The sequence below is a fragment of the Paroedura picta genome, chromosome 16, assembly GCF_049243985.1.
Source record: "Paroedura picta isolate Pp20150507F chromosome 16, Ppicta_v3.0, whole genome shotgun sequence".
NCBI lineage: Eukaryota > Metazoa > Chordata > Lepidosauria > Squamata > Gekkonidae > Paroedura > Paroedura picta.
The window spans coordinates 7,415,946-7,430,288 of record NC_135384.1 but is presented as its reverse complement, the minus strand read 5'-3'; the positions used below and the strand labels follow the sequence as shown (position 1 = coordinate 7,430,288).

The 14,343-nt window shown below is 50.3% G+C and overlaps 2 protein-coding genes across 3 annotated transcripts in view; one reads left to right on the top strand and one right to left on the bottom strand.

Annotated features, from left to right (window-relative positions):
- PRKCG (protein kinase C gamma) overlaps nucleotides 1-3,083 on the bottom strand; it is a 41,348-nt gene extending 38,265 nt beyond the window's left edge. The window contains exon 1 of one of the 2 annotated variants that reach the window (XM_077313948.1): nucleotides 2,547-3,083. In XM_077313948.1, the coding sequence (XP_077170063.1) occupies nucleotides 2,547-2,713 (167 nt within the window). In that variant the 5' untranslated portion in view covers nucleotides 2,714-3,083. The remainder of the gene's footprint in view (nucleotides 1-2,546) is intronic. The other variant, XM_077313949.1, reaches the window with a different exon arrangement.
- Nucleotides 3,084-4,298: 1,215 nt separating this feature from the next.
- Nucleotides 4,299-13,971, top strand: LOC143825705 (beta-2-glycoprotein 1-like). Its single transcript, XM_077313951.1, has 8 exons — nucleotides 4,299-4,680; nucleotides 9,962-10,120; nucleotides 10,522-10,707; nucleotides 11,588-11,699; nucleotides 11,842-11,918; nucleotides 12,063-12,242; nucleotides 12,570-12,767; nucleotides 13,300-13,971. The coding sequence occupies exons 1-8, from the start codon at nucleotides 4,599-4,601 to the stop codon at nucleotides 13,362-13,364; spliced, it is 1,059 nt and encodes a 352-aa protein (XP_077170066.1). The 5' UTR covers nucleotides 4,299-4,598; the 3' UTR covers nucleotides 13,365-13,971.
- The last annotated feature ends 372 nt before the right edge of the window (nucleotides 13,972-14,343 follow it).

Below are 14,343 nucleotides of genomic sequence, written 5' to 3'. Positions count from 1 at the left end.
TAGACAATGCCTTAAAATATTTTCACATTACTACCCCGTTCTTTTGCAACCTTGCAAGATGGGGATTCCGGGGGTGAAGGGAATTATGGGAAACAGACTAAACAACTGGGTTCAGAACTTCCGATTGGTTGGTTTGGACTCCCACATTCTGTCCCCCTTATGCTTAGACTCCACCAAGTCTTTGGATCCGTCATCTGACTAACCTGGACAAACAGAAAAGCTTATTAGATGCCTGAACTAAAAGCCTGTCTTGGCCTGGTTTTTCCCCTTGCGCCTCTCTTGCTAGCACAGAGGGAATATCTCCCAATCCTCGCCCATCCTTAGCAATTGAGCCGGCTTGAAAACTGTTTATTGTGAGAGCCTGTTGCAGCTGTAGATTTGCCACCCGCTCTTTTTTCTTCTCCACCTAATGGATTGTTCATGTTTTTGGGATCTCTGCCCATCACAAGCAGAAAATGTATTATGCACAGAGTTTGTCCCTAGCTTTCCGTGACGGCAGAACTGTGTGTCGGAACAAATTTCGATCACTCCTGCTGTCTTCGGGAATATGTCTCGGGGGGGGGGGGGGATGTCGGCGAAGAGCTACTCTAAATGTGCTTTCCAAAAAGGAGAGAGTCTGATGACGGTACATTTTTTTTCTTTAGCGGCCCAAGGCGGAGGGCTGTTGCGTTGGCTCTCACACCCACCGCGGAAGTGGAATCCGGCAGGCAAAACTGATCATCAAGGACTGTAATGACCATTAAGGCTTGTTTTCCCACTCTAGATTTTATAATTAAAATAGTTTTATGACTCTTTATTATATTGTGGTCACAATACCACCACCACCCGTGATGTTCTTCCCCCGTGAAGTTTTAAACTGATGAATGATCCAAGTCGGCCGTGTCCATCTCAGTGGCAGACCCGTCAAGGGAGGGACGGAAGTGCTAAATTGGGGACAAACCCCCTTGAAATCAGGGATGTAATGGGAGGGGAGAGTTGTAGGCAGTACATTATATGTTCAAGGTATATGGTTGTGTGTACTCAGTACTTCCCCACCCCAACTCCCATCCATAATTTCAGAGTGGTTGGGATTACAGATTTCTGAGCGCAGAAGAAACCCTGACAAAATTGGATACAATCACGTCAAAATTAAGGAACAAAGGGGCTGGCTTGGAGACTTCTGAAACAATGACAGAGTACATTCCAAGACATAATCAGAGTGCGGTATTTGAGATCCTGAGGACTGCCTTGTTTATTTTAAAAAGCAAGCTTCTAGCTCTCATTAGTTCAAGGTTTGAAGCCCAATGGTGCCCTTTCCCATCCTCCCCTCGCCCACTGTACCCCCCTCTCCCTGCCGCAAACATATCTAATCATTTCCGTGTCTGAATCACAGAAGCAAAGATGAATTATTCACACACAGGTCCTTATGTAAATACACAGGCATTTGCATAATATTTTCTAATTGCAGACAGTTTCCTGGAAGCAGAATTGCAAATGAAGGGGGACGACAACACAGGAGTCTCCGAAGGAACAAACAGGGTTATATAGGACTGCACGTTCCAGGGGGCTAGAAGGGTCACAGTATATGTCCAGATTGGAGTGAAATCCAAAGAGAGTATAAGGTCACACGAGTGAAGCTAAGAGACTCTTTTGGTGAAATACGATGTTCTTAAGGCAGTGCTATGATAGGATCAGGCACACTTTTAGGACTATTTTATGGCTCAAGATCTAAGGAGATACAGGGAAGCATTGTAGGGTAACAAGATTATAGGATCTGGAACAACGGTCAAGAGAGAGAGAGAATGACTCAGTGACCCCACAGCTCCTCGACATGTCTGAACTCACTGATTGTTACAACAGCTTGGTCACAGATGGTAGCGTTGAGCTAGAAGGGTCACTGGCACAGATTGGGACTTCTGCAATTCCAGGTCAAGATCATTCACGATTCCCCGCAAGGGAAAAAAAAAGGGTTAAATGTCATGACGCCTGTGCATTTGTGAAAACTTGCATGTATGTCCATGATTTTTCTGTTTCTTTTTTCGTTTTAATTAATTAAAACATTTAAATCCTGCCTTTCCTCAAAACACCCCCGGCTAAAACCAAAGACCAAACAGGCAAATCCCAATTTCCTCCACGTCACCCCCCAACCCAAATTATGGGGGGGGGGTGTTACCGAAGGTACCCCAAACCTACTTTTTCTAACTTTGAGGATCTCCTTTGCCCACGCTGTTTCAAGGCTTCAAGCCCTAAAGCAGGGGTGGCCCTCCGGATGTCCGGGGACTACAATAACCATGAGCCCCTGAAGGCAGGCAGGGGCTCATGGTCATTGTAGTCCCCGGTCATCCAGAGAGCCCCCCCCTTTGGCCATCCCTGCCCTAAGGACTAGAACCTTGCAGTCTCTCTCATCCACGCAGGTAGCAAAGGAGGCGGAGGAGGAGGGTAGGGACCCCCGTCGTGGGGCAACCCAGGGAATTCCCGGGCCGGCCTCGAGGGGGCTGCGAGTTCGGATCCCGCCGGGCCGGGCCGGGGCGTGGAGGGGGGGGGGTTCGGTGCCGGGTTCGCCTCACCAGATGAAGTCGGTGCAGTGGCTGCAGAAGGTGGGCTGCTTGAAGAAGCGGGCGGCGAACTTGTGGCTCTTCACCTCGTGGATGACCTTCTGGCGCAGCGCCCCCTTCCGGCAGAAGAGCGGCTTGGCCAGGCACTCCGTCTCCGTCGGGGAGCTCAGCAGCGCCATGGTGGCCCCGGCGGGAGCCCCGAGGACCCGAGCCCACGGGCGGACGCGCGGACGGAGGCGAGCGCGGCGGGAGAAGCGCCCGGGCGGCCGAGGCGGGGAAGGCGCTGCTGGGCAGCTGGGAGAGGGACCGACGGCGCGTGGGAGGATGGAGGGAGGGAGGGATGGAGGGAACGAGGCAGGCAGGCAGGCAGGCAGGCAGGGAGGCGCAAGGGCAGCGGCGGATGGGTGGGTGGGAGGCGAGGCGGGCAAGTGCGCCCGAGCGCCGGCGGGCGAGCGAGCGAGGCGAACCGATGGCGCGGCTTTGCGCTGGGTCTCTCGCTCGCTCGCTCGCTCCTCGCTCGGGCTCCGGAGATTTGGACGGGGGAGGAGGAAGAGGCGGAGTTTCGAGAGGCCGGCAGGCAGCGCCGTTCTCCGCGGAGCCCCGGAGCCTCCCCCACCCCCAGCCCGGCGTACCTTGGCTCTCCCGGGGAACCCGGGCGCAAGGGAGGGAAGGGGCTTCACACACACACACACCCCCCACACACACGCTAAACAAAAGAGAAAGAAAGACGGCAAAAAGCTACACGCTGCTTCAGTGGTCAAAACGCCCAGAGATGTAAAGAATGGGCGCTATAAAAATCCAAATCCAAATAAATAAATAATAAATAGGAGAGGAAATAATAGGGAAAGCGTTTTACGCAAATGTCAAAGACACGTGAGAGAGAACTAAGTGGCAGGAAGGGTCTGGAATGTGTGGTGCCCACCAATGCGTGCAGGGGAACCTGCCAGGTGCCCTCTGGCCTGGCCAAACGGTGGCTCTCCAGATGTTCAGGGACTACAGTGGCCATGAGCCCCTGCCGGCACATGTGGATGGGGGCTCATGGAGAGCTGCAGTTCGACCACCCTTTGCTTCCCCCCACCCCCCTCCAAAGGGAGGATAACATGACCCTGGTTAGAAAGAAAAGGACCGATCCAGTTAGGATGTCCGAACAACAGCAGGTATCGCCAAAGCTGAAAAACAGGGTGCCTGGATTCTGGGGGGGAACTGAGAAAATCTGGGGGGTCCCTCAAGCCTTTCAACGTCTTTTGTCACCTTGCCCACCTGTCACCACCCAGGCCTCTGAGGAGTGCCTTCCAGATCTGGCCCACCCTAACAGTTGCTTGGGACGTTTGGTGAGAGCCCCAGCTGTGGAAATACCTGGAGGCTTTGGGGGTGGGGCCTGCTGAGAGCGGGGCTTGGGGAGGGATTTTGGTGGGGTACAACAGACAGTCCACCTCCTCAGCACCTTTCTCCACGGGAACTGCTCTCTGTTGCCTGGAGACAAGCCGCAGTTCCAGGGGATCCCCGGATCCCACCGGGAGGCTGGTATCCCTAACTTTGCAGGTCCCTGTTTCTGGTCAGAGGAGAGCAGTGGGCTAAAGCTAGGGGAGATCCGGTGGTCCATCAGCTGGTCTCCATCTCCACCCTCACTGACCCTGCTCTGTTGTCTCACTGGAAAGTTCAGAGTTCCTGGCAGCAGTTGTAGAAGGCCACCCTGCCCTTTGGCACTTTCCAGGCCTGGTTAACGAATAACTTTGGATGCAGAGTGAGAGAGAGGGTATATATCCCATGGGAAAGTCAGACCCCAGATGCAAGACTGACCGGGCCCTCCGAGGGATCTTGACACCCAGCCCCGCCCCACCCCTACACCCACTAAACCCAACTCCTTCCCTAAAAGAACCAAGGGATTCTCGGGCCTCAGCCCCCACTGCGCATCCAGTGGACCTCGCACCTCTCTCGTTGAATCTAGGAGTCCTCCCGGCACCACCACCAACCCCGTCCAGTTCCCTGGAACCTACTAAATATTACACTCTGGAGTCCTGACTCACAGTCATCCTGAGAAGAATCAAGGGACGCCCAAGGGCCATGTCCATCTTGGCTACACTGCTGCTGCTGGTGGTGGTGGTTCTGTTTCACCCGTTTTTGGAAGGCGCCGAACAAATAGCAGGTGAGTCCCACCATGCCCCCTTCCCTGACTTTCCACTTCCCCTGCCTCTCTTCTTTTCCCTTCTGCTTGCTCCTTTGCAAGCCGCTGAGCCTCCTTCCTCACTGAACGGCCAGCTCAGCGTGTTATTTATATTCGGTCCTGCCGCCAGCTCCTAGGGCTGTCTCCTCTATAAGAGGCCCCCCCAACGATCGCTGGGGGTTGCGGTTCTTTTAAGGGGCCCTCGTCAAACAGTGCCCTGACCTGGCTAGTCGGATCTCATCAGATCTCCGAAGCTAAGCTGGATGAGCGTCGGTTAGTACCTGGAGGGGACACCCGCAAGGAAGGCCAAGCTTGGGACACAGAGGCAGGCTATGGCGAACCACCTGTGAACATCAGGGGGTTGGACTAGATGACCCAGGAGATCCCTTCCAACTCTATGATTCTATGATCTCTTTCCTTAAACACCCTGTGGGGTTCCCAGAGGTTGGCTGGGACTTTACAGTGATTTCCACCCCCACCAGTCAAACGGTGTTTTCCAGCATCAGCAGAGTGTCTTCAGGGACAACCAGGGACGCCAAGTGGAGCCCAAGAAAATAGGCTCCTCCCACCACACACATACTTTAGTAGTCAGATAGGAGCTTTAGCACTCGTTCGCTTTCTTCTCCTCTGTGTCTTTCTCTGAATGCAGATTTCATTGAAAGCTCCGGACAGTCCTGACCATTAACATTTCTAGGTTAGGAAATACCTGGAGATTTTGGGGGCGGAGCCTGGAGAGGGAGGGATTTGGGGAGGAGCAGAGTATACTGCCTCAGTCCCCCTTCCAAAGTCGTCATTTCCCCCCAGGGGAACTTATCTTGGTTGTCTGGGGATCCGTTGTAATAGCAAGAAGACACTCGGTGCTAGCTGTAAGCTGTCAGTCCTACGACAAGCCAGTGCTTGTGTCCAGCAAAATCACACCCGGGTTTCAGATCCCTTCCCCTACAGATGGGAAAATGCAGTTCCCAGGTCTCCTTCTCCCCGTTTGCCCAGCTAAGCTGTCTACAGTCCGGATGCCACCCAGGATTTATGCTCCCTGCTGTAATTTGTCGGAGGACTCGTACGAAGCAAGCGTCAGCATTTTGACAGCTGTTTACTCCGTTTCTAATATCCAAGGACAACAGCGAAACCTTCAGCCTCTTGAATGGAGGTTTAATAAGCAGGAAGGACCAGGCGAAGCTTCTCATGGCACGGAACTAAATAACATCACGATGGCTGCAGACTGAAAGGACACCTAGAGGGACCGGTCGGAAGCTGGCGACCCTTTCGATTGCACACCTGCGTAATTGGGCCGTCCTTTTCAAGAGAGCCCTTGAATGCGGAACAGGCACAATCAGCCTGCCGTGAGGGGCTTCTAACAACAGTTACATTTACTTATTTGACGGGTTGTTTTCTGCACTATTATTATTGCCCATCTGAAGCCATCAGAGTCCGCCAGGCATTACGCTTAAACAAATGCGCGAGGTCTCTCTAAAGAGGAAGATGACCATTTTTTTCCCTTGTAGATGTTGCTAAAGGGCCGTCTGCATGCCAAAAACGGGTTTTTTTCTCCACCTGGTGGTGGCTGACGGCAAGGCAACTTCCCACGGAGGAAGGAAGGAGTAGCTGTCTTGGCGAGAACACCTCCCGCGGGAATCTAAAAATTGCTCCTTCCCTCAAACCCGTTCACCTCCATGCATACACACCGTACGGAGGTGCCATCTCGCGTGCTCTCTAGCACTGATTGTTAACACGCCACCGAGCCCGTGTCACGCTCACAGCGATAATGTTTTCTCCACACTGTGAAAAGCGTCACCTGCCGACTTGGGCGTAGAAAATGGCTGTCGTGAACAGGCCAAGACACCGCTGTCGTACCCCACTGGAAACCTTTTAACATGCCCCAGTTGCTCTTGTTCACTTAGTCAAGTCTTTTCCTGCTATGCATTCTCGCTGTCTTCATTTTGCCTTTCGGAGCTGCTTTTCACAAGTCAAGACCTCGCATCTCTAATTTCTTCCAGATTTGGCTTTCTCTCCAAGACCTCTGCCAGTCAAATCTCAGGGCAGAGTGTTGCCTTTTGTTAGGCTGATGCAGATAAAGTTTCCCATCAGCAGAATGACACTTTCCTGCTCCCTTCCGTCTTCGCTAAATGCCAATGCCGGGGGACAGAGGATCCCCCCCAGAACAGGGTGAGGCGGGTTCGTAGTAGTGCCGGAGTGGTGTTTAAGGAAATGATTAAAGGTAAAGGTATCCCCTGTGCAAGCACCGGGTCATGTCTGACCCTTGGGGTGACGCCCTCTAGCGTTTTCATGGCAGACTCAAGACGGGGTGGTTTGCCGGTGCCTTCCCCAGTCATTACCGTTTACCCCCCAGCAAGCAGCTGGGTACTCATTTGACCGACCTCGGAAGGATGGAAGGCTGAGTCAACCTTGAGCCGGCTGCTGGGATTGAACTCCCAGCCTCATGGGCAGACAGCTTCAGACAGCACTTCTGCTGCCTTACCACCCTGCGCCACAAGAGGCTCTAAGGAAATGATTACGACCTTCTAATCCATCATGCACTCACCCAAATTGGCTTGGGTTCCATATTGGAGACCAAGGCCAGATCTTTCTACATTAAGAAACGTGGTCTGTATAGGTAACCTTTTACCTACAATCAAACATAGGGGGAAATGGTTTATAGATATGCTAAGAAATTTGACTAGAATCATAGAATCATAGAGTTGGAAGGGTCCTCCTGGGTCATCTAGCCCAACCCCCTGCACTATGCAGGACACTCACAACCCTGGAGACGTATTTGGATAACTCAAGCTAAGCAAGGACCCTTGGCCCATGGACGACAGTAGGAAGGGAGAACCCGGCATGCCAGATTAGAAGTCCGCACTCCTAACCACTACACCAAACTGGCTCTACACATTCCCCCCTCCCCTCCATTAAAACTTCAGCCACAAAAGAACAAACACATCCTGGCTTTGACTCAGTGAAGGACAGTCGAAAGGAATACAACACAGAGAAAGCAGAGCTGAGCCTTCTGCAATGTGTGATGATGGGGGGAGGGGAGCAAAGCTCAGGCCGTGAACCTTGTTAAGGAAAATAGGCCTGTCCCTGTTTTTATCTGTGAAATGTTCCGAGTACATCAAACAGTATTTGGGGATGCATGTGCAGAAGAGGAGTGGGGGTGGAGGTGAAGTGCAAACAATGGCCAGGGAAAACTCAGATTCACAGTAACCGGCCGCACAACCTTAAAACCAGCGGCAATGAAAATGATGGAAGGAAACGAAATGAAAGATGCTGTTATAAGGAGGTTTGCCATGTTCTGTACTGCTTTCATGGAGGAGAAAAGCTGCGTCTGAATTGCCCCCTCAAAAAACTTTTTAAAAAATTTATGCATTACAAGTAAGGTATAATTTAACAAAGTAATGATAGTGTTCTAATACGTGCAAGGGTGTTATTTTCTCAGGGTCTCACACTGTGCTCATACATGGACATATGAATAGATTCAAGTGGGTAGCCATGTTGGTCTGAAGTAGCGAAACAAAATTTGAGTCTAATGGCACCTTTAAGACCGACAAATAATAAATCTTTGAATAAATCTTTGTTGGTCTTAAAGGTATCATTGGACTCGAATTTTAGTGGACATAAGAAGTTGTTTTACTCAGACCATTCGTCCATCAAGGGCAGTTATGTATTCTCAGGCAAAAGTCTTGCACATAACCTGCCACCTGTTCTGCAGACACTGCTGAGACTCAGCTCCTCCCTCCTTACACTGGAGTTCTTCGGGTGGCAATATAAAACTGTAAATCTCCTCCCCCTTAAAAAAAATTACAGAGAACTGCCAGTGTTTGCGTGAGACATAAACTGTTGCAAAGTATCCCCTCCCACACAAAACTGAGAGAGCCATAGCATTTCCCCCTTCTATGACAATAAGTCGAAACAATAAATAATAAATATTCTGTGTAACAAAACTGTCCAGAAAAAAGGTATTGACTCAATGCTTGAAAGAAAACAACAACAACACAGTAGTGAATATTGGGCAGGTGAGGACTGTCACCTGGCAGTCCTCACCTGCCCAATATTCTCTACTGTGTTGTCAGTCAGTGTAGCAAAAACTCACAATTTCTTGCTGTATGCTAAGAACCCACCAGCAATGATCTACGAGATCGCCAGTTCAAATCTCACCTTTGTTAGGTGGGGCATTCTCTTTCCCTAGGTGACCCGAGGTAGGGCATTCTATTTCCCAGCCCCAGTCCCCCCACCCAAAATACGGTCATGTACTCATCCTGCCAGACAAGGCCGTTGCGAGAATCACTGTGGTAACAAAGGTGAAACTTCAAACACCCAAAATTGTAGTGCCGATGCTAAATATTATTATTGTACGAAAATGTAAAGAAAGAAAGAGACACCAGCAATCGAGGACTGCCACTTAATTAAAGTGGATTATTATATGGTTTTTTTTTCATTCCCAGAAGTCCCATAAAGTTGGCTGGAAGCCAACCTGCCTTGCCTCTGCCGTGTCTTTCCCGTTCTTTCCTCCCCTCCTCTCCCTCTTCCCAGCTGTCAGCGTTTTGCCATACATCCCACCCCAAATTATATAAATTACCCCAAATATTGGTTTGTTTGTATGTGCTTGTGACTCGCCGGGGCCAGCAAGAGTAACACCACATCTGTTTTGTTCAAGCCAGATGTTTCTTGTGCATTGGCAATTCCTTTTTCTTTCCTTTTCCCCTTTTTTTAATGTGCTCGTTCAACAGATCCGTTCGAATTGTGGTCTGGGTTATGCGACAACGAGGGGAGGAAGGAGAAAGCTCCGTTTTCTGCTATTTTTTAAGTCAGTTTGACACCTTCCAGGGAGATTTCAACAGCCAGGGCCGCATGGCAGCAATCAGGGACACTGTGAGGGTAATGAGGCATGGTGTAAAAATGAGGTTCTACTGAGGGACACTTGAGAAGCACTCGGAGAGGAAATGAGCCAAGACTCTTCGCTTCTCTCGTTTTGCTTGAGGAGAACAAAGAGGCAAGAGTAGCTTTACTAAGAGGCTCGGGGAGGTTGGCCGCCTTAGGTGGTAGACTTGGGGACAACGATAAAGGGCACTGAATGATCCGTCACTTATTTATGGTGATGTTTTTACCACATGGATCTTCTGCCTTACGCCACTGTGCGGGGGGAAATCTTCCTTGGCCTTCTCCGCACACAGCCTCGGATATAAAAACTCCATTATGGCAAGGCCATGAATCCCAACTCTCCTCCTTTGACGTTGCTTTTAGCTCCAAAGCTTTTCTTGTTTTACAGCTAGGAATGCGACAGTCTCCAAGTGCTCATCTCGGAAGAGGAGCGCTGGGGAGCTGAGGGGGCAGATTTGTCTGAAGAGCTGTGAACGCAACCCACTCCAATGCAAGCACCGGCAGTGCCTGTGTGACGGGGCGTGTGGACTGAGCTGCGTCTTGCCAGGTATGAAGGAAGTCCAAGCGGCTGGCGACGGGCCTCCCCAAAATTCCTCACTCTCTCCATTGTACATTCCCTAAGAACCAAGGCATTATACCATACAGCCTTTTCCTCCCCACCTGTCGCCTAGCCTAACTCAATTAGCCAGCCTTTTCCAGGGAGTCCTGTTCGGAAGGTGACGTCCTAGGAGAAAACAAAATGGAGGCACCTTGGCTTCCATCTTAACTCCCAAGATCCCCATTCCTTCTCCCCAAAAAGCAGACGTTCAGGTTCTCAGTTCCTTTCCCAACTTAGCCTACTAAAATCCAAGAATGAGAGCATGAAGGGTCTTCCTCTTCTTGGCCACAATACCCAAGAGCTTTGTCCACCGTCATCTTTTTCCCCTTCCGTTACTATGTTCATCCAAGACCTTCGCTGTCCGTGGCCAATGGCTGTCGACAATGCTGAGACACGTCTGGCGCAGGGATCCAACACTTTTGGGAACTTCATGGAAGTGACGTGCAAGCCCGGTTTTAGGATGGCGGACGGGCAGAAAGGGTCACTGAGCCGCTGTCAAGGGGACAAGAAGTGGAGCTTCACCGCACCCTGTGAAGGTAACTGACTGTTTCTGACCAGTGTCATCAATAATTCAGTGGGGCTTGTTTATGACACAGCCTTTCTTGACCTTTTTGCCTTTTTAAAACAGTTTTCAGACTTCGAGAAACCTCAGAAGTGGTGCAATCGTCCGGAATATGGTTGGGAAGCAGAGCTGTGGACACGCCCACCTGGGGCCCCGCCCCTTCCCAACCACTCCAGGACCATCATTGGCTGGTTTGGGAAGGGGAGGCAGGTTGACGTGACCATATATGGTCATATCACCCAATAAACATTTAATAACACATTTTAAAAATATATAACTCCCACCCATTTGGGAATCCGTACTAGGGCCATCAAGAAACCCCAGGGTTTCACGAAACCCTGGTTGACAAAGCCTGTTATAACACTCCAAGTATTTAAAAGGCTGCCAGAGTTGTTCTCTCTTGCCCCAGAGGGACAGACCAGATCCAATGGGATGAAATTAATTCAAAAGAAATTCCGTCTAAACATCCGGAAGAAGTTCTTGACAGTTAGAGTGGTTCCTCAGTGGAACAGGCTTCCTCAGGAGGTGATGGGTTCCCCATCTTAGGAAATTTTTAAACAAAGGCTGGAGAGCCATCGGACGGAGAGGCTGATTCTGTGAAGGCTCAAGGGGGTGGCAGGTTACAGTAGATGAGCGAGAGGGATCTGAGTGTCCTGCATAGTGCAGGGGGTTGGACTAGATGACCCATGAGGCCCCTTCCAACTCTGTTATTCTATGATTTTATGAACACTTAATTACCATAGATGGTCAGTCGTCTTAAGACTACTTAGGTAGCCGGTGATTCCAGCCAATGGACTAATGATTCCCAGTCAACATACGCACGACATGCCTCCTCTCTCACTTTTCTTTTCCAGATGTCTCTACTCCCCCATCCCTTTGCGAACCTCTGCCGGAGATTGAAAACGGATACCACGGAGACGGCCCTTACAGGATAGGGAGGGAAGTACGTTACTGGTGCAAGTTTGGGTATGTAAAAAGTGCTCCTCTTCAATTATTCCAATGAAAAGCATCTCCCAAATGCTCTGCTATTCCATTCTTGGATGCAAGTGGAAGGCACGAAAGACAAGTCCCCTCCACAAACGTGAACATTTCCCCCATTCCTTCGCAGATATCGTCTGGAGGGGGCCAGTACCCTCTTATGCCAGGAGAACCAGGAATGGTCCCAAAGGGTCCCGATCTGCCAGCGTAAGTAATCAAAACAATGACGAGAAATTTCTTGACCATTCCATCCCCACAGCATCTCCATTCATTTGCTTGTCTAGCCGCCCAATTTTTAGAACGTATACGTTCATGGCTCCAGCTCAAGCTCCCCCTTTTGTCTCTTCCTAGCGGTTCGCTGCCCGCGTCCTGCTCCTATTGCCCAAGGAACTGTGGTTACGGTGGACAGGTTTGAGTATCCAGTGGGAACGGTGATCTATTATTTGTGCAAGAGGGAATTCTACTTAGACGGCCCCAACAGAGGCGTTTGCTTGGAGAATGGAAGCTGGTCTCAGCCGCCCTCCTGCAGAGGTATTTCCCTTCCGGCCTATGGCCAGGATTTTACCCACACTTCCACTCTTCATGCTCAAAGCCATTTTTCTCTTTATAGAATCATAGAGTTGGAAGGGACCTCCAGGGTCATCTAGTCCAACCCCTTGCGGAAAGCAGGAAACTCACAATAACCTGCCCACCCACAGTGACCCCAATTCTATGCTCAGACAATGCCCCCCCCCCCCAAAGAAAAGAATCCCAGGCCAATCTGGCCTGGAGGAAATTCTCCTCCTGACCCCAAAGTGGTGATCGGCATTGCCCTGGGCATGCAATGAAATCGGGGATTTTCTTGTATTTCCTTTCTAGCCCGCTGTCCCATCCTTGCCCGGAGGAGCCGAGTGGTGTACAACGGCCGCAAGCTCTGGATCGATGAGATCCCGGAGCATCAGATCCATCACGGAGAATCCATCACGTTTTTCTGCCGTAGCCAGAACAAGACCTGCAGCTTCCAAGCCGAAAGCCAATGTTTCGACGGCGTGTTGAAGCTGCCTCCTTGCTACGATGGTGAGATGATTAATGAATGAATAAAGTTGCCCAATTTGCCAGTCCAGGTGGGGGGGGGTCCCCTGCTTTCCCAACGATCCTCTCCCCTCCCCCTCACTCCCCCTCGCCCCCACAACTCCCCCAAACCCACAAGAACATCTAGACATCCTGACATCTCCCGGAAGTGACGTCAGCACAGAATCTTCGGGGAAGTGGCAATCTCGTTGGGGGACAAAACTCTATGGTTTGAAGCCAATTCTACCATAGAGTTTTGCCCATATGTAAGTCCATGTAAGCCCCACCTCCTCCTTCAATCAGGGGAAGGTGACTGGCCTTGGTTAGCCTTTGAATGGGAGACTTCCAAGGAAAACGTGTCATGCTGCAGAAGCAGATGATGGTAAACCACCTCCGAACATTTCTTGCTGGGCTGCCAGGCAATCCTACAAGCATCAAATCTCCTGGCCACATTATGCACACTACACCATACGGTAAATAAATATAAATATGTGTGTGTGGGAGGGGCTACTTTAATGTCTGTCCTTCCTTCTTACAGAGCCCACCTACCTGCAGTACCACCTGTTCCCCAGAAGAGTCGTATCTGAAATACCTGCCTGCTGAACGCTCCGCCACCCTCTTTGCCTCAACGAGACACCCCCTTCTCTGTCTCCTGGCCGGACTGGCATCTTGAAAGTCCAGAAAGGACAGCTGGATTATTTAATGGACACATTCCCAAAAGTTTACACGGGTGGCACCATCGCAGGAAAACCAGATTGGGATAGAACACTTGTCACAATTGGGAATAATCTGTTTCTAGGAAAGGGGAGAGGGGAAAGAGGAAAGGCGAACCTTGGGTTCTGTGTGTTCCACCTGGCAGCAAATTCCAGTGCCAGGATTTCTCCCATGCTCTTATTACATTACACACAAGCTGATGGATTCACTGTGTTGGAGGAAACAGCAGCGGGTTGGTGGGGGCTACCTTCACCCCAGACTTTGGTATTATCCATTTTTTAGGGTGGGGGTGGGGAAGGGTGGCATACATTAAAATGTAATCCCATGTATCCCATATGGCAAGGGAATCCAGTGCCTGGTTTCTCCCTCCAGTTGCCCCATTAAGCTAAATATAAAGTGATGCATTCTGGAGAAGAAGAAAAAAAACAGGCTAAATATATTTTAATTAACGAGTTAATTATATCGGAACACATTAAAAGCGTTTAATAGAAGCAAATAGCAACAATCCTCATTTAAAATAGAAATCTGGTCGAGGATTTTGGCAACACAGGAAAAAGCCCTGATAGGGAGCGACTAAGAAGAGGGAAAGAATCCAAATATCCAGGCCAGGAAGTCCTGTTCTAGATTTTTCACTTCTTCACTCTCTTTCTACTCTGGAAGCATGTTTTGGAGAGAACTCACAAGGGATCATATGTGACAGGCCAGCCTTTTTCAGCCTACTGACCATGGAGGTACCACAGGAAAATTTTAGTCTTTGATGTACCAGGAAGTGATGTCAGCTGGCCACGCCTCCCTGCAACACGCCCCCAGAAGTGAGAGAATCAGGTGGCAAAGGTCTCTTCAGGCTCATCATTGGCTACCTTTTTCT